A 26410-nucleotide genomic window follows, 5' to 3' on the forward strand; every position below is an offset into this window, starting at 1 on the left:
GATTTACCGGGCAAAATTAAAGACTGACAATACCAACTGCTAGTGAGGATGCCAAGCAGTTGAAACTCTCCAAGACTGCTGGTGGGGATGCAAAATGGTATAGCCATTTTGGAAAAGAGTTTGGCAGTGTCCTTAAACATACTTACACAACCTAGCAATCCCACTCCTAGGTAATTATTCAAGAGCAATGAATGTGACTGTTCAGAGCTGGTTTATTCATAATAGCCAAAAACTGGAAACAGCCTAAATGTCCATTACCTGGTCAATGACTAAACAAACTGTGGTGGTACATTCTTAACAATGGAATACTAAGTAATAAAATTAAAAATTACCAATACATGCTATACACAATATGGATGAATTCCAAAATCATTGTGCTAAGTGAAAGAAGCCAGACATAAGAGACTACATAATCCACAATTCCACTTACATGACGTTCTGGAAAGGCAAATATATAGATACATACAGAAGTCAGATCAATGACTGGCAGGGGCTGAGGGTGAAGGGAGGAGATTTAATATAAAAGCACAGAGGGAACTATGATTTATAGGGTGGCATCTTAGTTGTGGCAGTGATTACACGACTGTATACATTTGTGAAAACTCAAAGAACTTTACACTAACTAGGTGAGTTTACTGTATGTAAATTATACCTCAAAAAACCTGCCACTGCTGGGGCTGGCCTGGTGGCGCAGCAGTTAAGTTTGCGTGCTCCACTTCTGCAGCCTGGGGTTCGCTGGTTCAGATCCTGGGCACAGATCTACATACCACTTGTCAAGCCATGCTGTGGTAGGCATCCCACATATAAAATAGAGGAAGATGGGCACGGATGTTAGCTCAGGGCCAATCTTCCTCAGGGGGGAAAAAAAAAAGGATTGGCAGTGGATGTTAGCTCAGAGCTTATCTTCCTCAAAAGAAAAAGAAAAAAACCCTGCCACTCCCAAACTAATGGTAGATCCAAAGAAATCCCTAAAATGTATACCTAAAAAACGTTCAATTGTATGGCATATGAATTATAATTAAATAAATTCAACGTTAAAAACTCACTATATTGTACTCTTAAAATTGGTGAATTTTACTGTACGTAAATCACACCTCTGGTGGTCTAGTGGTTAAGATTTGGTGCTGTCACCACCATGGCCTGAGGTTCATTTCTCGGTCAGGGAACCACACCACCCATCTATGGGTTGTCATACTGTGGTGGCTGTGTGTTGCCGTGATGCTGAAGGCTATGCCACTGGTATTTCAAATACCAGCAGGGTCACCCATGGTGGACAGGTTTCAGCGGAGCTTCCAGACTAAGACAGACTGGGAAGAAGGACCTGGCCACCCACTTCCAAAGAAACTGGCCATGAAAACCCTGTGAAGAGCACAGAAGCACTGTCTGACACAGCACGGGAAAATGAGAGGATGGCACAAAAAAGACCAGGCAGGATCCCGCTCTGCTGTGCGCAGGGGGTTGCTAGGAGTTGGAGTCGACTTGACAGCACCACCAATAAATTACACCTCAGTAAAGCTGATTTTTTAAAACCTTTTTTCAAAGATTGGCACCTGACCTAACATCTGTTGCCAATCTTTTCTTTTCCTTCTTCTCCCCCAAGCCTCCCAGTACCTAGTTGTATATTGTAGTCGTAGGTCCTTCTGGTTGTGCTATGTGGGACGCCACCTCAGCATGGTTTGATGAGTAGTGCTATGTCCACGCCTAAGATCCGAACTGGCGAAATCCTGGGCCGCCAAAGCAGAGCACACAAACTTAACCACTCGGCCACGGGGCCGGCCCTTCATTTTTTTTTAAAAAGAGAAAACTGGTGAAATTTGAACTGACTGGATATTAAATAATACTAAGGAATTAATGTTAATTTTTCACATGTGATAAGAGCATGTTTTTTAAAACTTCCATTCTCTTACAGAGCTATATATTGCAATATTTACAGAAAAAATAACATGATATTAGGAATTGCTTCAAAATAATCTGGGGAGGCTAATCAAAACAGTGTGGTACTGGCATAAGGACAGACATATAGATCAACAGAATAGGACTGGTAGTCCAGAAATAAACCCTTACATTTACGGTCAATTGATTTTTGAGAAGAGTGCCAGGACAACTCAATGGGAAAGGAATAGTGTTTTCAACAAACAGACCTAGGACAACTGGATATCCAGACGCAAAAGAATGTAGTTGGACCCCTACTTCATACTATATATAAAAATCAACCCAAAATGGGTCAAAGACATAAAAGTTAAGAGCTAAAACTATAAAATTCACCAAAAAAACCACATAGGTGTAAATCTTCAAGACCTTGGATGTGGCAATGGATTCTTAGAAATGACACTAAAAGCACAAAAAACAGATGAAAAAACAGATAAGTGGACCTGGTCAAAATTCAAAACTTTTTTGTTGCACGATATCAATATACCAACAGGAGAAGAAACAAATATGAGGGGACTGGGATAAATTTTAGAGACCTCAGACATTCCCTAACCAGGAAACCCAAAGCACTAGCTCCAGAGTGCAGGGCTTAAAAAGAGAGGGCACACGAAAACCCAGAAGCCTACTCTAACATTTCTCATACAACTCTGTTTCAAATCCTGCCTCAGCCACTTACTGTGACCCCAGGAAGGGTACTTAACCACTCTAGTCCTCAGTTTGCTTATCTGTAAAATGGAAGTAATAAAAAAGGTCACAGGGTTGTTGAGGATCAGAAAGACAATCTGCAAAAAACATACACACACACACACTCATTTCGTCAAAACGTATTATATCGTACACTTAAAAATGCAGAGTTTAGGGGCCGGCCCCACGGCCGAGTGGTTAAGTTCGCATGCTCCACTGCAGGTGGCCCAGTGTTTCATTGGTTCGAATCCTGGGTGCGGACATGGCACTGCTCATCAGGCCATGCTGAGGCGGCGTCCCACATGCCACAACTAGAAGGACCCACAACGAAGAATATACAACTATGTACTGGAGGGGCTTTGGGGAGAAAAAGGAAAAAAATAAAATCTTTAAAAAAAAATGTAGGGTTTATTGTATGTCTATTTTACAGCTTGAATGAGGTATAATTAAGAATCTAGCACAGAGGAAACATTCAAAACTACAGCTTTTAAACTTTGCATTTAACAAATATTTATTAAACAAGCAAGATGAACACAGTCTTCAGGCAGCTTACACTTGAGAGTTTATATCCAGGACAGAAAGTTAAAATTGCATTTTTTCATATGTATATTTTATCTGTCCTATTCATCACTTGAATTAACAAGTAAAAATATATACAAATAATTGAACACTCCTAATAACTGACGCACATTAAATAATCCAACTGAAATTCACCTCCATTATTGTTTCAAAATTCTGGAAAAAAAAAAAACCATGCAATTTCTATTGGTACTGCTATCACACAATATAATTAAGGAATTTCTTACTTCTTCATTTTTTACCATTCTCACTCATCACCATTTTTCAACACTGTACCTACACAGGTCTTTCACTAATTTCTACAACTATTTCAACAGGCCTGGGTAACATTTACACAATCAAAGTATTTCACTGATGCAGATTTTAAGACCCAGACTAGTTGTACAGATGTAATTAATATTCGTTGGCATAGTAAAAATACTACACACCACCAACTCCGTTTCCAGTAAAGGTGTAATAATGTTCTTGCCCCCAGATATTCACATGTTCGAGTGCTTCTTGTTATTTAGATCTCAACTTAAATGTCACCTCCTCAGAGAGGCCTGCCCTGACCATTCCATCAAAAGTAGCTCCCAACCACTATATATCACCCTGTTTTGGCACTTAAGTAATTAATATTTAGTGCATCATAGTACTTAATACCTGAAATTTTATTTATTATGTGTTTATCTATTTACTTTCTGTCTTAGTCTACTTTCCACCCCCAGAATATAAACTCCATGAGGGCAAACATTTCTATTTGTCTCATTCACCATTGTATGCCCAGGACTTAAGAATAGAGCCTGGCCCTACAACACCCATTTGGTTCTTTCCATGTACTAACTTACACTGCAATTTAATTTCTCATGGCTTTACCCAAAGCCTTCAAAGACAGGCACCATATTTCTACTGGTGATTATATCTAAGAGAAACTAGCAGAGCACGTTCTGAATTACATGCATACATGGATATATGTAATGTTCTGCAATAGTCATAGAAAAAGGAAAACAGAAACAAGGCAAAAGGTCTTCAAGAAGTCACTTCTGCTACAGCACTGCGCTAAACTCACAGTCAATTTCTACAGGAATGTTCAATGCATATTTCTTAATGGAAATATGCTCAAAAGAACCCTCTTCAGGAAGTCAGAAGAATTAACTTGAGTCTAGTGCTAGTATAGCCCTAATTAACTGACCTTGAGCAATTCATTTCCCCTCTAGGTCTCAGGCTCCACATTTGTACAAAAAAAGAAAGAAACCAAATAATCACTCCTCTTTCTTTTAGTTTCTTCCTCCACATTCTATGAATCTCTTTTTGAGAATGAGGCAGATTATGGGTCAAAAGGCATTTTATGATTATAGAGATGGCTACCACAGGGTGATGATCTTAGAATTCATAGTCCTCTCTTTACATTTGCTATGGAAGGAAAAAAAAGTGCTGAACAATGCTTTCAGCTTTTTCTCTGAACCACATCATCCTTCCTGGGGAAAGCCTACTACCACCTTTAGGATATTGGACTGAAGTGGTGAAACCATAACACTCCTCCAACTGCTCACTGTGAGGCGATGCTTGATGATGATTACATAGATAGTCCCACAGTACTACCTAATAGGAAAAATCTACTTTCAGATCCTATTCTAAGTAAGCATCAAATCCTTCTCATTAAAAAAAAAAATTCCGGGGCCAGCCCTGTGGCCAGGTAGTTAAGTTCACACGCTCCACTTTGGTAGCCCAGGGTTTCATTGGTTCGGGTCCTGGGGGTGGACCTGGCACCACTCATCAGGCCATGCTGAGGTGGCATCCCACATAGCAGAGGCAGAAGGACCTACAACTAGAATATACAACATGTACTGTGGGGCTTTGGGGAGAAGAAGAAAAACAAGGAGAGTCGCAACTGCTGTTAGCTCAGGTGCCAATCTTCAAAAAGAAAAAATTCAATGCCCCTATAATAGACAGCAAATAATGACTCTAGTTAACAATAACAACTACTTCACCCCTGCAACTTGTAGCAATTTCTCTCTGTGTAAAATAATCAGCTAACGTTTTACAGAATTTCTTACAAAGAAGCAACACTTTCAATAAAACAAATACATAAGATTCAGTTTACCGTTTACATGAGGAACGAACTCATCAATAAATAAAAAGAGCTGAATCCTATTCATTAATAAGTATTTCAGCAAAGACTCAGATTGGTAATTCTGTGGTTAGAAATTAAAGCCCTGGACCAAGGTCGCTACGTCCCAGCTCAGAGAGTAGCAGCGCCTGAAGGAGGAGGGTCATTCTCACAGTGTGGCAGGCGTAAGAGCAGCCTCCCAAAGACGCTCACATCCTAATTTCTGCTATCCGTGACTACATGACCTTACACAATAAAAGAGACTTTGCAGATGTGATTAAAGATTTTGGGAGAGATTATCCTGATGGGCCCAATAGATTCACAACAGCCCTTATAAGAATGAGGCAGGAGAGGCAGAGCCAGAGAAGGCGATGCGACACAGGGACCAGAGGTCAGAGTGAGACACCTACAGCACTCACCACAAATTATCTTATTCTACTTCTGTGTCAACTCCACACACAGCTTTAAAAGAAGGTGAAGGAGCAAATGCAGAATTATGTGAATATATCTGTTTTACTCTTTAAACGCCTCTGGTAAGTCTTTTCATGGTTAATTTTCAGGTAAATGTATTAGTTTCCTATTGCTGCTATAACACATTACCACAAATTCAGTGGTTTATGAACACTGTTAAAAAATTTAAAAAAAAAAGAACAGAGCCTGGCACACAGTAAGTACTCTAAATTGCCGAATAAGTATATAGTATAGTTTATATGAATTATAACAAATATTAATTCCATTTCTCTTCATAGTACAGAAAAACTAAAGCTGTCAAGAGAAAGGACAATTAACTAAAAACTAGAAATCCAATTCCAGCTCTTATGGTTAACTCAGGTGAGTCATTTTGCTCTTCCCATTTCAGTTTTTTTATTAGAAAGGGAAATTTTATAACTAATACTTATTGAATAACTATTTCCTCACCGAAAAGATGAGTCAAACAAGGTGGGAGCAGGAAATGGGCCATGACCCAAACATAAGGCTAGAAGGTTTTTTTGGTAAACTAAGGTGGGCTGGCAACTAAATTCACAAAGAACAACTGCCAGATTAATCCAGTCACATAAACATCTAGAATCAATGTTTCAAAACAACTACCATCCCCACCAGAACTAATTTCAGTACTCTGTAAACTGCTTGGGTTCAAACTCTGGCCCTATCGCTTCCGGGCCCTGTGACCTAACCCTCAGGAATTCAGCTGTGTGTGTCTCAATTCTAGCACCTATCAAATGGTGAACAGAATAGTACCTTCTCACAGAAACAACAGTACCTTCTCATCAGACTGTGAAAGTTACATGATATTCCACACAGACAGCTTGGCTTAAGATCAATGTCTGACACATTACTGAGTAAGTGCTTAATAGCTGTTAGCTAATACAATTCTTTTCCTCATATCACAGCACACATTAGAGTCGTAAAAAAAAAAAATCTCTTCACATGAAGTTTTACTTAGAGGAAGAGATAAGGGGATTGGCAATAAAGCCATACACAACTAGATATAACCTAGACACCAAAAGCTCCACACAACTCAGATAAAAAGCAATCTTGGGGGCCAGCCCGGTGTCATAGTGGTTAAGTTTGCACACTCTGCTTCAGCAGCCTGGGGTTCACAGGTTCAGATCCCAGGTGTGGACCTACCTGCCACTCATCAAGCCAAGCTGTGGTGGCATCCTACATAAAAAATAGAAGATGATTGGCATGGATGTTAGCTCAGGGCCAATCTTCCTCATCATAAAAAAAAAAGGAATCTTGGGGTTCAAGTCCAGTGCTATCCAATAGAACTGTCTGTAATGCTAAAAAACAAAACAAAAAAAACACAAAAAATGTTCCACATCCATGTTGCCCAATATGTAGTCCCTGGGTACATGTGGCAGTTGAACACTTCAAATATGGCTAGTGTGACCGAGGAACTGAATTTAATATTACCTTAATTAACTTAATTTTACATTTAAATAGCCACATGTGGATAGTAGCCACCATGTTGGACAGCACAGTTCCAGTCTTCTCCTTGAGCTTCTCCAGCACCAGGTACTGTCTACCTTTCAAAGCCTTCATCCCCTCTGACCAATCCTCAAAGGTGCTTCCTTAGAGTGAGCTCAGGGCTCTCTCCCAGTGGTTTTACTCATTGGTCACTAATCTTTCCTGGGGCCTCAAAACAGCTTTTTTTTTTTTAAACAAATCTTTCATTTTATTTTATTTTATTTTGTGTGTGTGAGGAACATCCACCCTGAGCTAACAGCCATCGTCAATCCACCTCTTTATTTTCGCTTGAGGAAGATGAGCCCTGAGCTAACATCTGTGCCTATCTTCCTCCATTTTTCGTATGTGGGATGCCTCCACAGCATGGCTGATGAGTGGAGCAGGTCTGCAACCAGGATCCGAACCCAGGCCACCAAAGCAGAGCACATGGAACTTTAAGCACTTGGCCACAGGGCAGCCCTCAAAACAGGTTTAAGCCCTTCAAAAGACAAGCGATAATGGGAAGAGGGGAGTATAGGTGAAGCAAGACGAAACACTTATTGATAACTGCTGAAACTGAGTGACAGATACATAGGGCTCATTAAACTGTTCTGTTTTTATATATGTTGAAATTTTCTATTTACAAAATGTTCTCAATAGTATTTATTTCAAGCTGACTTCATTTCTTCTCTAACTATAAGGGCTTCCAAATTTGTGTCCCTGCTTTTAGTAACTACCTCCTCCAATTCTTCCACTACACTGTGAACCACATTTTTTTTTTTTTTTTTTACAAAGACCATGTTTATCCTATCTCTGTGCCTTAGCACAAACTTTTCCCTGTCTAGAACTTCCTCTTCTCTTCCATGACCTCACTGAAAACTGCTTATCATACTTCAAAATCCATCTCAACCCTCACTACTTTTTGAAGCTTTTTGTCTTCACCGCCCACCCAAGGCAGTCACTCACACTCCCTCCTCAGGGCTACCAGTTTACAGCATGTGCATGCCTGCCTTCCCCACTACCCTGGGTAACTTGGAAGCAGAGATGTTAACTGTCCCAATCTGACAGCTTCAAACTTCTACTGAACTAACAGTGCACATACAAGCTCAACAAAATGCTAAACTGCACCCACTCGTACACACTCCCCAAATCCACCAACAAGCACTTGTCAGCCTTAACTTGCTCGTGCAGTTTTAACTGGTTAGTAAACATGCTAATAATAAAAGCTATTGAGAACTTACTATAGGCCACGCATTGATTTAAGCCCTTTACACATGTAATTCATTTAATCCTCATCACCCTCATCTCACAGAGGAAGAAACTCAAGCAAGTGAAATAACCTGCCTTCACATCACAAAGTAAGAACAGAGATGGGGTGCTGAATAAATTGCTGTGTGACTTTGGACAAGGCCTTTAAAGTTCCTGCTCCTGTGTAAAATAAAGATGATGAATCACAATCACCTCAAATGCAAGCTTCCAATTCTAAAATTCACATTTGGGGACAGGGAACAGGATGCCAAATAAAAGGAATGCTGACTTGTAAAAAGAAAAAGTAACTTTAGGCATTCTCCATAAAATAGTTTGAGGGAATATGTGAATCTTTTTATTCCTGTAGTTTATAGTTTTATTCCTGTAGTTTATAGTTTATACTATGGAAAAACATGGAACATGTTCTCAATTAAGAAAGCTAACATATGGGACAAACTAAGTTCTACAGGAGTTAACAGAAAGAAAAATAAGTGAGAGTTTCATGACAGATTTGGGCTAGATCTTAGAGGATAACTATGAGGATGTGGAAAAGGAGAATAATGACAGCAGAGCAGACGGAACAGAGGGGGAGCTCAGTACCTGCAGAGGCGATGAGAAAGGAGACCATATTAATTTAAATGGAGGTCATGTTTCGAAGAACCGATGGAAAACATGGCCAGAAAGATAAAATGGGATTCTATCAAGGGTCAGCACATGCCTATGGTCCTGTGGCCTGTTTTTACAACACACTTAAAACACACTTTTCACATTTTTAAAGGGTTGAAAAAAAAAAACCCAAAAAAGACTGACTGTGGCCTGCAAAGCCTAAAATATTTATCTGGCTCCTAACAGAAGAAGTTAGATAACATCTCTAACAGGATCTCTGGGTTGGATCATGGAAAGCCTTGAAGGTGAAAAGGACCTCAGGCTTGGAAATAGGGTGATTTCTGAGCAGAGGGGTAACCCAATAAAAGTAAAGTTTAATAGCAAAAGTAGGCTAAGTTAAACTGGTGGGCAAAATTAATGTGCTGCAGTAATTAAGAATAAAATGTATGATCTACAAATAACTATGGCATAGCCAGGAATTTCTCTAAAGCCACTAAGGACAGGAATCATGTCCTCAACTATTTAATCTCTTCTTTTTGAAGGACTAATGTGTCCTCCTGAAGTCTTGTTCAGTGTATCCTTCTAGCCCCAGGGCTATGCAGCCTCTAACATAAGGGAGAGTGTGGAAAAGTGAGTTTTACATTCTAATTTTCCCATAGAAACATCCTAAGTGGTGTTCGGGTTCTTAGATCAAGCCACAAATGCCTTCTTAACTCAAGACATGATACAATACTACTTAGTTCAAATTAATCACGGGTTACAATTGACTATCTGATAAAATAGGCAAGTGCAGAAAACTAACCACCATTTATAACATTCTTTCCAAATTTGAAAATAAAAATCATAAACTTTTGGATCCAGACTCATTTATAAATAGAACTGCCACAACTAAGGCATGGGCAATTGAAGCCATTTTACGGCTAACAATAATGACTGAACTGTTTTCTTCCACCGATTTTTATCGGTTTTTGTTTTGTCATAGAGCTATACTAGAAGCAATGGAGCAGTTATTAAAAGCAAACACTTTGAAGTCTTACAGAGTTAGAATCTCGGCTTCATCAGTTGCTAGCTCTGTGACCTTGGGCAAGTTCCTTAATTTCTCTTAACCACCACTTCCCTCATCTGTAAAATGGATATGGTACTACCAACCTGACAGCCTGGGCTGTTGTAAAGATTAAAGTATATATAAGTAATGCACTTGGCACAGTTCTTGAAACCTAATAGGCACACAATATATGGTAATTACCATTACATAAATAAAAAGCTCTCTATCAACTGTTTTCACATCACAGATATCTTGACTTTTTTTTCAGAAAAATGCCTACTATTACCAATTGGCTCAGATACGCTTTTTTCTAACATGTTTTATATAAAAAAAAAAGTTTTATAATAAACAAGAGGTCTTATTTAGTCTCTGACCTTTTATATTTGGCTAAAAATATGCAGACTTTCTATAACATTACAGACTATGAATATCTAAATTCCATATCTGTCACAAATGCAAATTCCTCATTTTCTCCACTTTTCATCCTAAAGAGTTGCTGAAGTACAGTCCTTCACCCAGTGAAGCTAGTGACTCAAGTTTCTGGTCAATTAAAATAAGAAACTAATTGGGGCTGGCCCCGTGGCCGAGTGGTTAAGTCCGTGCGCTCCGCTGCAGGCGGCCCAGTGTTTCGTTGGTTCGAATCCTGGGCACGGACATGGCACTGCTCATCAAACCACGCTGAGGCAGCATCCCACATGCTACAACTAGAAGGACCCACAACGAAGAATATACAACTATGTACTGGGGGGCTTTGGGGAGAAAAAGGAAAAAATAAAATCTTAAAAAAAAAAAAATAAGAAACTAATTGTCACATTCCTTAAATCCATCACTAGTTGTCTTCTCCTGTTCTCACTTGTGTATATCTTTTCAGAGATCCTAAATACAATAATGGTAGTCATTCCATCTCTGCCACTTTCAAGCTGAGTAAATTTAAACAGGTTATTAGCTTCTCTGGGCCTTAACTTCCTCATGGGTAAAATGGGACAAGGCAACAGATTATCTAATAGTACTGTGTGATAACCAAATGAGAAGAAGAAAAAAAATATGCGTGTGTGTGCATGTGTGTGTATGTATGCATGCATGCCCTAGCAGAATAGGAAGCTCATGGTAGGGTCCACTGAATAATTGTTTTTCCTTTCCCTTCCCTTTCAATCATGACCCTAATCAGCTTTCACAAACTTAGACCAGGAGGCTTCTCAAACATATTGATTTCTATGACTAGCCAGTGGCTATCCCTAGAGCATTAAAAGAAATAAGACCCTTAGCAACATATTAGACTACTCATAAGATGGCCTACCTTTTGATGAAAGCAATAAATTTTTTTCCCTCTCATCTAAAAGATTTCCTTCCAATATTTTATAAGACAGAAACAAGCATTAGCAACTCAAGCCTATCAGGAGGCCGTAGGGGTGGTCTGATCTTTCTGCCTGTCTCCCCCACCAGCATGTAAGCTCCAGGAAGGGAGAGACTTCATCTGGCTTGTTCACTCCTGTCTCCCCAGAGCCAAGCCAACAGGAGGTACTCAAAATAAAGTTTAACTATGGTATGCCCATAAAATAAATACCATAGTCCTTCTGAGACAACAGCTTTTCCTTGACAGGGTGAAATCATCTGCTTAATAATGAAACCAACACTTATATAGTCAATAAATAATTTACTACTTACTAAGTTTACAAAATTGTACAAGGCACTTGTCCCTGTCCTCATGATGCTCTAAATCTAGAAGTAATACAAATACGGTTTAAATTAACTTGTTTACTTCTAAACAAGTCAGATCCCAAAGTTTCTTGTTACCAAAGTTGATATACAAATGGCAAATAAGCATACGAAAAGATGGTCAACATCATGAGGCATGAAGGAAACGCAAATACGAACCACAACCAAACACCACTACACAGCCACGAGAACGGCTAAAATTAAAGACCAACGTACCATGTTGCAAATCAATTATACCTCAATTAAAAAAAAAAAAGACTAACATAGCAAGTGTTGCCAAGAACTGGAGCAGTTAGAAATCTCATACATTGCTGACGGGAATATAAAACAGTACAGACACTTTAGCAAACAGGTTGGCAATTACTTTTAAAATTAAACAAACACCTTGCCATACAACTCAGCAATCCCATTTTTATGTATTTAACCAAGAGAAATGAAACCATTACAACCACACAAAACCTATACATAAATATTCATAACAGCTTTGTTCATAAGAGCCAAAACTGAAAACAACTTAAATGTCCATCACTTGAACTGTGGTACAGGTATGCGATGGAACACTACGCAGCAATAAAGAGGGAAAACTACTGCTACATGCAGTAACACGAATGAATCTCAAAGCATCACGCTACACGAGGGAAGCCACTCACCAACACCTGCATACTGTATGACTCCATGTATATGACATTCAGAAAAGACAAAACTATAATGACAGGATTGCCAGGGTTGGAGGACGGGGACTGACAGAAAAGAGGCACAAGGAAGCTTGATGGGTGACACTATGACTGCGGTGGTGGCTAAACAACTACATGTTTTTCAAAACTCCAGAACTGTACACTAAAAGGGTGAACTTTATGTAAATCATATCTCACTATATCTAACTAAAATACAATCTACCACAATAAGGAATAACTGTCTAGCAATTTAAGCTAAATCACAGTGCTCTGAGCAATGAAATTTTTACAAAGTCTCTTCGGTATATCCATGTTTTCCTAAGTCCAAAATGGACAGGAGGCGGCTCTGAAGCTCTGTTTACAGACCCAACACATGAACATCCTGCTGGGCACCTTTTCGCAAAAGATAACCTTCTCGTAGTCATCTTCCGCAGTGTCACTGGTGGGACGTCTTAGACCCTCTGTTCACAGGACTGTGAAACTGCAGGGCCGTTTGTACGTCTTGACAAAGGTTTCAACAGCAGCACCTTACTTTAGCGTTCTCCCAAGTCAACCAATTAACATTGTTAGCTGCAAACTTCCAAGTTTTTCCATTTCATCCATTAATTCTCTTTATCTTTTGCTGGTTATTATTGACAAAATAAAAATTGTAGTTTTGGGGGCCAGTCCTGTTGCCGAGTGGTTAAGTTCACGTGCCCTGCTTCGGTGGCCCGCGGTTCACCAGTTCAGATCCTGGGCGGGGAGCTACACACCTCTCATCAAGCCACGCTGAGGTGGCATCTCACATAGAAGAACTAGAAGGACCCACAACTAGGATATACAACTATGTACTGGGGCTTTGGGCAGAAAAAAAAAAATGGCAACAGATCTTAGCTAAGGGCCAATATTCTTCTTCAAAAAATAAGATGTACTTTTTGGGGCTGGCCCGGTGGTGCAGTGGTTAAGTGTGCACATTCCACTTCAGCAGCCCAGGGTTCTCTGGTTCAGATCCCAGGTGCAGACATGGCACCACTTGGCTGTGGTAGGCGTCCCACATAGAAAGTAGAGGAAGATGGGCACAGATGTTAGCTCAGGGCCAGTCTTCCTCAGCAAAAAGAGGAGGGTTGGCAGCAGATGTTAGCTCAGGGCTAATCTTCCTCAAAAAAAAAAAAAAATATATGTATATATATATATATATATATATATATATATATACTTTTTGCTCTCTGTCCTTCAGAATAATTTGTCCTGTCCCAAGCCATCATTTTCCTACTACTTATAACGTTTTTTCAATTTCTCATTTCTACTATAATCAAATGCTTTCTTCTGACTGGTGCTGTCAATACTCACTGCTGCAGCACTTGTTGAAAATGACAGCTTTGGGGCCAGCCCCATGGCCTAGTGCTTAAGTTCGCACATTCCACTTCAGCAGCCCAGGTTCAGTTCCCAGGCACGGACCTACACCACTTGTCAGCAGCCATGCTGTGGCAGCGACCCACACACAGAACAGAGGAAGACTGGCACAGATGTTAGCTCAGGGTGAATCTTACTCAGCAAAAGAAGAAAAAAGAAAATGACAGCTTTAACAACAATAAACTAAGCTCAAACACAGTAAACATATAGAGACTTTTACAATGACAGAAACAGTTAACTATGAAATGACCATAAACACCAACAATGGCCATCAGCTGGCAGGGTTAACCCACCTTTGTTCCAGGGTGTAGCTTTGTTCCTATCTCAGAGTTCATCCTATGGACACAGTCTGTAAGTAGAGGAGCTGCTGCACTCAAATACAAGGCACTGTGCACTGAATGCCACAGGAATGGGACCCACCAAAAGCTACAGGAGCACAGAAGAGGGAGGAATCACATTTTTCTGGGGTAAACGGTGAGACACTGTGCAAGAGAGATTCTGGGCTAAGACTTTAAAGACATATTTAAGAGGATGAGACAACTAGACTGGCAGAATTTGATTTATACTGGAGAATAAATACAGTGTGCGCAACGTGTGGAGAGACTTGACTATCAGGCTGAAGAGTCTAGATCTGATTGGGGTAGTTAACGAGAGCCACTAAAAGTTTCTCAACGGAAAGGGGACACAAAGAAAGACGTTTTGTGGAGATTCTTGTGGCAACGAAAAGAGTAGGAAGTATCTGGACCTGGAGAGACCAATCAGGAGGGGAGCTAAGGTACAGTTAGCAAATACCCTCTAGTGCCCTTAACAGAAAGATGCACCCCACCCCTATCTCTATCCACACCCCTTCTCTAAAGCCAGATGGAATGTCAGAATCCTCTACATAACATTCCAATCAATCAGAATTGGCATATAAGGTGAAACTATCTGCCATCTAGGTTAAGGATCAGAACAGGATAGTCACAGAGGTAAGGAAAGGAATGCCTGGTAGGAACACTACAGAGGAACTTCATTTTGGATTCAAGTTCCTAAGTTAAAAGGACTAGAGACACTCTTCCACTTGAAATGTATGTGACAGAAAACAAAAATAGCAAAGTAGAATAGAGCCTTTGCTAATTGGAACACTCAGAAAGTGAATTTTTTCTAGATAGGTGCATCTTTATTACTGAATAAACATCTAATTTTGAAAACAAGTCTTAAGAAATATGTCACTTAGAAAGAAAAGGGGACAAGAATCTACAGTCAGTTATGCAGCCAATGATGGGAGAACTTGGGCATATAATCTCCATGGTCTTAGTTTCCTCACCTGTAAAGAGAATGAGAACTAAAAGTCCACCAGAGCCACTTCCAACTCCCAATTTGTATGATTCTAAAATACTGAAGGTTTGCTATGTGCCAAGAATATAACGTAAAAGAATTTAGTACCTCACTTTTTAAGGAAGGTATTCTTTTCCCTCCTTAACAGACATAGAAACTGAGCCTGAGAGTGAGCAAGTGACTTGCCCATTCATTCATTCAAACACCTCGCCACTTACTAAGTGCCAGGCACTGTCACAGGAAATTGAGATACAGCAGTGAACAAAATTAAGGTCCTGCCCTCACAGAACTTGAATATCAGTTACCAAGGGGTGAAACCCGATTCTAGCCTAGACTGGGGTTACCAGATAAAATAAAGGATGCCCAGTTACATTTGCATTTCAGATAAATAACGAATAATTTTGTCCTATGCAATTTGGGACATTTTATACTAAAAAAATTAGTCATTGTTTATCAGAAATTCAAATTTAACTGGGCACCCTGTATTTTTATTTACTAAAACTGGCAACTCTAGCCTAGACATAACCGCAAAACCCTTCCTCAATCCTTTTTTTTTTTTTAAATATTTTATTTTTCCTTTTTCTCCCCAAAACCCCCCAGTACATAGTTGTATATTCTTCGTTGTGGGTCCTTCTAGTTGTGGTATGTGGGACGCCGCCCCAGCATGGTTTGATGAGCGGTGCCATGTCCGCGCCCAGGACCCGAACCAACGAAACACTGGGCCGCCTGCAGCGGAGCGCGCGAACTCAACCACTCGGCCCGGGGCCAGCTGCCCTTCCTCAATCCTTTTACTACCACATCTCAGTGCCTCTAAATCAGTGACTGACGATGCCAATGAAAAACCAGGTTATGGTGCAACACAGTATATATACATTAACTCAAACTGTTAAAGTTAACTGAAACTTTAAACAACTCTCACCCTTAACAATGCAATGCACTCTAATATCTTCTGTTCTTTTTCACCTTTCTGAAAACGCTTGTCATGAGCCACTGAAGTGATTTTACAATCTACTAAGGGGTCATGACCTACAGTTTGAAAAATACTTCTTTGAAAGATAATGAAAAACAATTTAACCTTGTCTTATGAAGCACAATTATGAACACATCAATTAACTACATCGTGCTATAAAACAGTAATGCCTCTGGAGTCTACTAAGGCAAAGAGCTATAAACATACAGTTAAAACTCCTAGGATGGTAGGGACTGGCCTGGTGGTGTAGTGGTTAAGTATGCATGCTCCCCTTTGGCGGCCCAGGGTTTCCAGGTTCGGATCCCAGGTGCAGACCTACACAGTGCTCATCAAGCCATGCTGTGGCAGCATCCTACATATATGTAAACATATAATATATAGTACATATATAGAAGAGAGAGAGAGGACGATTGGCACAGATGTTAGCTCAAGGCCAATCTTCCTCACCAAAAAACAAAAAACACACTCTCCTAGGATGGTATACTTTTTGAGCTCTTTTGTCTGTTTTTTATAATTCTCCCATCTTTTTTTTTTTTTAAAGATTTTATTTTTCCTTTTTCTCCCCAAAGTCCCCAGGTACATAGTTGTGTATTTTTAGTTGTGGGTCCTTCTAGTTGTGGCACGTGGCATGCCGCCTCAGCATGGCTTGATGAGCAGTGCCATGTCCACACCCAAGATCTGAACCAGCGAAACCCTGGGCCGCCGAAGCAGAGCACATGAACTTAACCACTCAGCCATGGGGCCAGCCCCAAATTCTCCCATCTCTTACCTTTCTATCATGCTATTATTTCTCACTGCTGTCAAGATGTTTGCCTCTAAAAGTTTTACCTTTCTATTTGCTGACAATCCATACATCAAAAGAGCAAGCTAGAGGGGCCAGTCCAGTGGTGTAGTGGTTGGCTTGGCACACCCTGCTTTGGCAGGCCAGGGCTCACCAGTTCAGATCCCAGGCACGGACCTACACATCACTTATCAAGCCATGCTGTGGCAGGCCTCCCACATATAAAATAGAGGAAGATGGGCACAGATGTTAGTTTAGGGCCACTCTTCCTCAGCAAAAAGAAGAGGACTGGCGACGGATGTTAGCTCAGGGCTAATCTTCCTCAAAAAACAACAACAAAAAAACAAGCTATGTAGAATCATATATAATTAAAAGCAAATCAACTCTGAAAGAGGCCCTGAAGAGTTCCCCTTTCTGTAATCTGCAAAAGCTTCGGTGTAAAGACCTTAAGTCTCTTCTCTACCTAATTTTCAAGTGTGTAGGAATGAAGATAGTTAATACGGTCCACAAAAAATGTTTGAGCCCCAAAAGAAAAATACACAATTTAGTTGAAAACTAGCTTTTTTTAAAACTAAAACTATAATCAAGATTAATCTTGACTGTTTACAAAGATTACTGCCAAGAACATTTTTTAATATTTGATTTATAAAAAGCAATATGAACATAAAGTGGCAATCACATATATTTGACCATTGATGGGGCCAGCCCCGTGGCCGAGTGGTTAAGTTCGCGCACTCCGCTTCGGCGGCCCAGGGCTTCGCCGGTTTGGATCCCAGCGCGGATATGGCACCGTTCATCAGGCTATGCTGACGCCGCATCCCACATAACACAACAAGAAGGACCCACAACTAAAAAAATATATACACACAACTATGTACTGGGGGGCTTTGGGGAGAAAAAGGAAAAATAAAAAAATCTATTTAAAAAAAAAATTTGACCAATGACAACACTGTTAGCTAAAACCTCTCAAGATAATACTTTCAAGAGGACAACATTCTAAAGTTCTGATACACTTAATAAAAATAAGCCACAGTCATTTATAATGATATCGCAGACAAGCCTCATAGCATAAACTGATGGGATTTACAAAGACTCCATCACAGAACGTCATTTTATCCAGTTCCCAAAATGCAGTTAGCTATTAATCACGGCATGAAATTGATATTTTATAGCCACTTGACTCAATTTCAAGCCTTAAAGTATAAGAAATATACACAATTTTCTTTTAAATTAAAAGGAATTTCAAATTTTCACATGAATACAACTGCAAATAATTTTCAGCAAATAAAACATAAAGTTAATAGTTGTGGCAAATTTTCATAACAACTCAGATCCAAAACAATACTAAACCATTAAAAATAATAAAACCAGCAACGTGGATGGACCTCGAGGGTATTATGTTAAGTGAAATAAGCCAGTCAGAGAAAGACGAACTCTATATGACTCCACTCATAGGTGGAAGTTAGTATATTGACAAGGAGATCTGATCGGTGGTTACCAGGGAAAAGGGGGGGTGGGGGGAGGGCACAAAGGGGGAAGTGGTGTACCCACAACATGACTAACAAAAACGTACAACTGAAATCTCACAAGGTTGTAATCTATCATAACATTAATAAAAAATAATAATAATAATAAAACCAAGGACTTCATATTTAAGTAGAAGATTTCACACACATATGTACAAAATTACATATTTTTTTTAAATAAGGAACTAAGACCTCCTATTTTAGCAAGCCAAACTCAAGGTTACAAAAAGATATCCTGAAGGGCAAGGACTGTCTGCGGTTGTGTATTCTTTAAAATACACAGCATGATCTTGTTTATGTCTATGTCTGTGTTTATTCAAAGGGAGGGATATAATAAAATTCTACAAATATGTTGCTTTGGGCAAGTCCCCTAACCTCTCAAAGCTTAGGGGTTTTTTCCCTTCTATTTTAAGATAAGATTTTGTGTTATTTCTTCATGCTCTAAAATTCTAATTTTAGGAAAAACATGTTTTAAAAAATGACACATATTGTTGAATCCGAAACAATATGTACCACGTGATTCCATTTTGTTTAACACATATATGCACATGTTCAGTCTGAAAAGATACATACCAAATTTCTAACAGTGGTTATCTCAAAGGCAAGACTGTGGATGATTTTAATTTTAAAGGGGTTTGGGCTTTTTAATTGTTTTGTTTTTTAATTCTATGCACTCTTACTTTTCTACAATGACTATTTAAAACTTACTGGTTTTCAAATTGGAAGAGAACTTTCAAATATAAATCAGTCAGTACTTATACGAAGATCGTTTCTCAATTTATTAATTTCAAGAATAAACGTGCCCTAGACAATGGTTCAAGTACAGCTCTTATCTCTATTATAGCATAAGCAGCTTAAGGTCAGGGGCCACATTCCATGCATATCTGTACGCCCCAAAGCACTAAATTATGTATGTGTATGTGTAGTGTGTATGACATAAAATCTCTTCAATTAATCGGTGTTTCAAACAACAGGAAAAGTGGCTTATGACACAACTGCCTACAAAATTGCAAATCTGCTTTGTTTGGCAAGCACCTTAATGGAGAATAATACTGTTCTATGCAGAACATTCATCTTCAAAAGCAGAAGAAATTCTTTTTGATTAGGAAAAATACAGTTTAAGGATTTCAAAAAACATTAAGATATAGCTCAACCTATTTCCAACCATTAGTACTGCTAGTGAAGGTTATAAGTTCAAAAGTGTCTATGTTACAAATTATAGATTTAGATGCTACAACCTTTCAAAGGCTTGATACCAGCTTCATATTCACTGATGAATAAATTTGCTCATAAAAACATTCCTATTTTTGAAGTCTAACATCTAAAGAGGCAAAAAGACCTCAAGAGAAAAGAGCATTCTTTATTTTAGTAACACTATTGCTAAAAAGACACTGTATCAGCCTCTTAAAATCCTGGTATGGTAACAGTATAGATGACCCAGATATGCTTCAAAATAAGAAAAGTACTTTCACTTAAAAAGACACAGTAGCAGACAGGCCTGTTAACAAACTCTATTTAAATCTCTATTGAAGTTGTCACAATCATTTGAAATAGCTACAAAAATAGGGTTTTGTTCAAGCTCAATTCTTTATACAATATCAAAATACTATTACTATTTAGCCAAAAAGGAAATTACAATTCCAAGGGGGAAAATCTTCTAAAACCTTAAAATTCTTTTCAAGGCATAAAAACACACTTTGCTATGGTGAAAGTAAGTTGTGACACAGCTGTAGATATTTAGGTCAAAAAAAATCAGATCCTCTTTTAAGGCGAAACATATGGCTATTAAATAGCTATGATATGAGTTAACATCCCCTGTGTAAAATTATAACAGTCTAACTAGAGAAACAGAAAGTAGAAGTTTACATTTAACCAAAAAAGAAACACAATGACTGATACCACGAAAGTTTTGACTTTTCAGAAAGCAAAATCCTTAAGCAACTACAGGCTTACTTTTTTCTCTGACAAAGATAAGCAATTTGATGTAGGTTTTTGATCAATCTTAAAAAGTATATTTTCTCTAGGTATTTGGGATGAAAATCAAACTGATTAGGTAAAATAAATAAGCCCAATAGAAAGACATCTTTTAACAACCACCTACAGTTTACCTCAAATGACATGTCAATTAACTTTTTTGGTCCCATCTTCAGATTTGGTTATTATTAATACTCACACAAAACAATGAATTAACAAAGGATACATGATGCAGTTTAAATCTTATAAATTACAGAGAGGGCCATATGACTGACTAATCTAGATAAAAAGCAAATAGCTAACTACCTCACCGTCAAAACTCTGCTCAAATGTTACATGCCCAATGAGGCCTCCCTAACCCATTTAAAATCGCAACCCACTCCCTTCTCCCACACTCCCAATTATACCCTAAACCTGCTCTCCCCTAATCCCATAGCTCTTATGGAATATCATAGACAGTTTGCTAATTTAATGTCTCTTGCTTATTTTCTGGTTGATCACATTAGGATATAAACACCAGGAGGGCAGCTATGTCTGTTTTATTCATTGATATATCCCAAGCACCTACACCTGCCTTGTACAGAGATTTTCAAAGAATTTATGTGTTGAATGAACACAGATGTTTTTAGGCTCTCCTAGAAGATATTCAAAGGGATGACTATCTCACTGATACTTACATGGAAGCATGATGAACAATTACACTAAATTGCAGTATAATTTCTAAGTTGCAATGCCTTAAGAGAAAGCTGCAGTACAAGTACTAAGCTGAAAACTACTCAAATAAAAAGGTTTTATTCACACCTAATCCTGTATCCAAAGAAATTCTAATGTTATATTATTTAGGACTGTGAATAGGATTCGCAGGATTGTAAATCCATTTTTTTTAAAACAGGAAAGGGAATGTGGAAGGGAAAGAGATAGAGATTAACCAATGATAATACCCAGTAGTACCATGAAACTACATAAATTGACCAGAGATAATTTGGTGATAGGCTAGCAGCTAATAAAAAATACCCCAACCATCAAAAAGCTTTCAAACAAGTTGCACAGGTTTTCATTCCTCTACTCAGAAATATCAGCACAGGGGCCAGCCCCATGGCCGAGTGGTTAAGTTCATGCGCTCCACTTCCTCGACCCTGGGTTTCACCAGTTGGGATCCTGGGCATGGACATGGCACCGCTCACCAAGCCATGCTGAGGCGGCATCCCACATAGCACAACCAGAGGCACTCACAACTAGAAAACACAACTATGTACTGGGGGGCTTTGGGGAGAAAAAGAAGGAGGAAAAAAAAGATTGGGAACAGTTGTTAGCTCAGGTGCCAATCTTTAAAAAAGAAAAAAAAAAGAAATAGCACAATAGATAAACCATGTATCCTCATTAGTATTAACAGTTTTTTTCAAAGCATCTTCACATATATTATTTCATTACATCCTCAGAGAAACCAAATTCAAACTCAAATATAAATAATCAAGTAAATAACAAAAGCACTTAATAATGTATGCACTTGACAGTAAATGCAACTTTTCCCTTGAAAATCCTCCCCAGTGTTTGACAAATGACAAAGAAATCATTCTATAGAAGAGACACCTTCTTGGCACTGGAAATGAATACAAGTCTTCTAAGAGGAAGATGGCGCAGCAAGCAAGAGCCATAAACGTCCTGAAGCTCTTTGGCCCAGTAAAACCACTCCCGGGAACTTTCTCTAAGGAAATTATTAGACTGAGGCAAAAAGCTAGGAATATAAAGCTGTTTACTGCACCACTGTCTATAATAACAAAAACGTGGAAACCCAAGTCTCAACGATAGAGAACGGTTCAGCAGAAACCTAAACAAATTTATAATACAACATTAAGGAGAAAAAGACTGAATGCAAAATAACATACACAATCACTAAACCTACACAAAAATGAATAAAGGCAAAAATAAGAATTGGATTAAGGTAAAATTATGTTCAAACTTTCATATTGTGGTTACATTGTTCTAAGAGAAAACAACCACCTTCTAAAACATATTACGACAAGACAATAAATTTTTGAAAGCCATGAAAATCCACTATTCACCAAAAAAAAGTCAAATATGATGAAACATTATTTAAAGCAGACGTGAATTTCTAGACTTTCAAGAATATTTTGCTATCTCTAAATATGTCAAACCCAATGCTGCACTTTTTCTTCTCCCGTAGTCCCAGAAACTTATTTTAACTGTCAACACACGCACACATAAGTGAGACTCTAGAAATTGCCATGGCTTACAAAGAATCTAGTTACAGTGATTCAAAACTGAAAGGAATTCTGCAAGTATATTAACTAAAGATATGTACAAGAACAAAACTTCACATTATATAAATCCAATACACTAAAAAAACCCCCACATATTTATCAAAAAGAATAAGTGCCACACTTTATGCCTCAAGTAAAATAAAGGGAGAAGGAATCTAAGTTAACCCTAAGTGTTTGTGACGCCTCAAGGAACAAACAGAAAAAGACCTGCGGTACTAAAATATTCCAAATACTTTTGATCACCCAAACCATTCTGGAACAGATTCTTTATAATTTTTAAGCCTAAGGAGACTGGATGCAACTTAAAAGGCTTAATGTTAATTTTTAATTATTTGAACAAGTTGAACGAATCTGCCAGATTTCTGATACCTAAGAAGGAAAAAACAGTGCATCTTTTTGTATAAAAATTATATTTACAATTTTTCCATTTCTCACTATGGATGCCACTGAAAAAAGGGAAACTGGAGTTACAGAATCCTAGGTGGAAAGAGCTGGGAAACCAGGCACTTCATCTGAACTGATCTGACTAGGTAGTCGTCTGTGGGTGCTTCCGACAAGGGGGACCTAGGAGTAGGGGGTAGGGTAGAAGTCAAAAAACCAATGTTCCCCCTCCTCGCACTGAAGGCAGAATTCCTTAAAAAGCAGCTCTGATTCATCTTGATGGGTAACTTCTCCTACCAAAAATGAAAATTCTTTGGAAACGGATTGCTGAAAACCTGTTTTCAGAAAGGAAACTCCGTGCATGAAAAATTCTCCTTCTCCCACCTTCTAAAGCCCAGGACGTCTATTAAGAAGCCCCCGCAGCGGCCCTGCAAACCCCACCTAGGCCCGAGGGAGGCACGCGGCGCCCGCCGCGCGGAGGGGCGCGGGGCACGGGGAGATGGACCCGCGTGCCCTTGGAGAGCGCTGGCTGCACTCCCCAAGTTAAGGACACTGGCCACAATGGAACGGAGTCTATTGACATTGCTGCCCCGGCTGAACACGAAGCATTTTCCCCGTTCGTGACACGCGAACCGACAACCACCCCCCTACCCGGCCTCCCCGCACACACACCCCCTCCAGGGGCACCCGGCTAGCTGAGACAGCACGGAGCCCCCCGTCTCGACCACAAGCCTGGCTCACGGGGGGGAAGGGGGAGACGACGCAAGGAAACAGCCGCATTTCTGCCCCCGGGAGCCCCTCCACGTCCCCTGCTGCAATCCCTCTCCGCTCCAAATTCCAAACACCGGGGCGGGGGTTGGGGGAAAATGCGCAACGCGCCGGCTGCCCGCCGCCCGCCCCACGTGCCCTGCCCGGCCGGGCTCCGCACGCGCGCCGGCCCGGCCCTGCCCACCGCTCCGCAAAGGCGCCCCTCGGCGGCGGCCTCGGCGCAGCACTGCGGCTCGGCCCGCGCGCCGGGAGGCCTGCGGGGGAAGCGGCGCCGGGAGGGGGCCGGGCCCCGCGCTCGGAGGGCGCCGCTGCGGGAGACGGCCGAGCCCCCGCCGCCGCCGCGGGGTTCACTGGGGGCGGGGGGTGCGGGGCTACTGCGCCCCCATCGACCCGGCCCTTCGAGCTGCCCCGGGCGGGGCGCGGGGTGGGCGAGGGCACTGCACAGACCCTGCTGAGTCCAGGGGAGCCCTGCGGCCGCCCCTCCAAGAGCAGGGGGATGCCGCCCGGACCCCCACCCCCACCCCGTTATACCCCACTGGGGGACTCGGCAAGTTTCGGGAGACGGCACCCAAACCTCAAGCCCCCTGCACGTTACCATCCCCACAGCGGCGGGGGCGCTGCCCAGGCATCCCTCACGGCGGCGGGGAGGCTCAAGAAGGGGGCAAGGGGGCTGACAACCGCCGACACCCGTGACCCCGGCCCCAGCACTGGCCCCCAGAGCGGGAGGCGGCCCGGACCTTCCATCTTGACCGCTCCGGGGAGGGGATGGGGATGTGGCAGGACGCTGGACACCGCCTGACGTCCCCGGAGGGACCGGGGCGCCCCCTCCCCCGCCTCCGGACGGGAGCCCCACCCCCACTGCGGCCCCCCGCCCACCCTCCCCCCCCGGCCGGCCGGTCACGGGGCGGGGACGGCGCTGCGGCCGGGGGGAGGGGACGCGAGGCCCAGGCCGGCCCGGAGCCGAGGGGGCTGGGGCGCGACACCCACCTGCCCAGGCCGGGCCGCCCGCCGCCCGCGCCCGCGCCCGCCGCCGCCGAGGAGGAGGAGGAGGAGGAGGAGGAGGAGGCAGCCACGGCCGAGGACGACGACACTGAGGACGAGGACGGCGGCGGCGCGGCGGCGGGCGACGTGAGCAGGCCGCCGCCGCCGGGCTTGCGGGCATTGGCGGCCGCGGGCGGCGGCTGCTGCTGCTGCTGCTGCTGCTGCTGCTGCTGGGGCTTCAGCGACATGGTGAGGGGCCCATACACCGGCCCGCACGCCGGGCGGGGACAGCCGCGAGCCAGGCGCGCCGAGGAGACGCCGGAGCGCGGCGGGGACGCGCGGGCGCCGAGCGGGGAGGCGCGAGCTGGCGCGGCCGGGGGGGCGCCCGGGCCGGCGAAGGGGAGGAGGACGACGACGAAGGGGCGGGGAGGCCCGCCGAAACCGAGGAGCCGCCGGGAGCCGGGCCGGGCCGCGCCGCCGCCGTTGCCGTTGCTACCAAAACAGTCTGAGGCGGAGGGAGGCGAGCGCTGCCCGGAGGGAGGGGGGCCGGGGCCAGGCGGGGGAGGGGCGGCGGAGGGATACGGGCCCGGAGCCGCGCCGCCGCCGCCGCCCCGCCCGCCCCGCCGCGCCGGCCGCGGGAGCGAGCGCCGCCCGGGCCACCTGGCGGCGGCGAGGCGGCGGGGCTCGATGGCCGCCGTGGGGCCCCGGGGAGCTGCGGCTGCCGAGCGCATCGGGGGTCGGGTCCACATAGGCGCCGCGTGGCGCTGCCGGGTGGGCGCGGAGGTGCGGGACGGGGATTCTTTACCGGAAGTCGGAAGGGTCGGGCGGAAGCAGAACGTGAGGCGGTCCGGGGCCGGGAGGGACACGTGAGGAGCGGGCGCCGCGCTGGGCCGCGCTCGCGGGGGTCGGATGAGGGCCCGGCGGCCGGCCCCGGCCGGATCCGCCCTCCTCGAGGCGGGTCTGCCCTTCGGAGAGGGCGTGTCTGTGTTCGGCTGCAGGGCCGGCTTAGAGTAGAGGACCGGAGGGAAGCGATTCCTCCCCGCCTCCTTCTCCCCGGTATTCCATCACCGTCCTCCGACGGCTAGGAGAACCCGAGTCCGCCCTGTCCTGTTTGAGAGGGAGAGACGGAGGCTCAGATGTTATCCGTGTGCAGCAGGAGGTGTTGGCCACTGCACGGACACCTTGCTCAGCCCCCACCTGTTGCCACCTAGAGAATGGACTGCAGTGACTTCTGGGCGGGGACTGTCTTGCTCCTATCAAGCACCTGGAACACAAGCATCCCCCAGTTTTCTTTGTACCCCCCCCCCCCCGCACCTGGCACACAGTAGGCTCTCACATGTCCCTGGGTGTCTAAGAGGCAGGCTGTCCTGTCTTTCTCTGCCAAAGATGACAGGGTCGGAATGGAGCAACCTCCCGGGGCCACTCTCAGCTGGTTCCCTTTTCCCCACTTGTTTCGCCCCAGCAACACAGTAACTGGAAAACTCTTTTGGGTATCTGACCTTCGTTTGAACCCATTTT

General features: G+C 42.6%; 1 protein-coding gene across 24 annotated transcripts in view; it reads right to left on the reverse strand.

Moving 5' to 3' along the window:
• ATXN2 (ataxin 2) overlaps positions 1–25865 on the reverse strand; it is a 136811-nt gene extending 110946 nt beyond the window's left edge. For 8 of the 24 annotated variants that reach the window (XR_011505333.1, XR_011505331.1, XR_011505332.1 and 5 more), the window contains exon 1: positions 24899–25454. Coding sequence is in view for 15 of the 24 variants with exons in the window: in XM_070516044.1 (XP_070372145.1) it covers positions 24899–25140 (242 nt within the window). In the remaining 9 variants the exon portion in view is untranslated. Of the gene's footprint in view, positions 1–24506; positions 24763–24898; positions 25484–25697 lie in introns of those variants that run through there. The other 16 variants (XM_070516050.1, XM_070516043.1, XM_070516046.1 and 13 more) reach the window with 8 other exon arrangements.
• Between the last annotated feature and the right edge of the window lie 545 nt (positions 25866–26410).

The sequence above is a fragment of the Equus asinus genome, chromosome 8, assembly GCF_041296235.1.
Source record: "Equus asinus isolate D_3611 breed Donkey chromosome 8, EquAss-T2T_v2, whole genome shotgun sequence".
Taxonomy (NCBI): domain Eukaryota; kingdom Metazoa; phylum Chordata; class Mammalia; order Perissodactyla; family Equidae; genus Equus; species Equus asinus.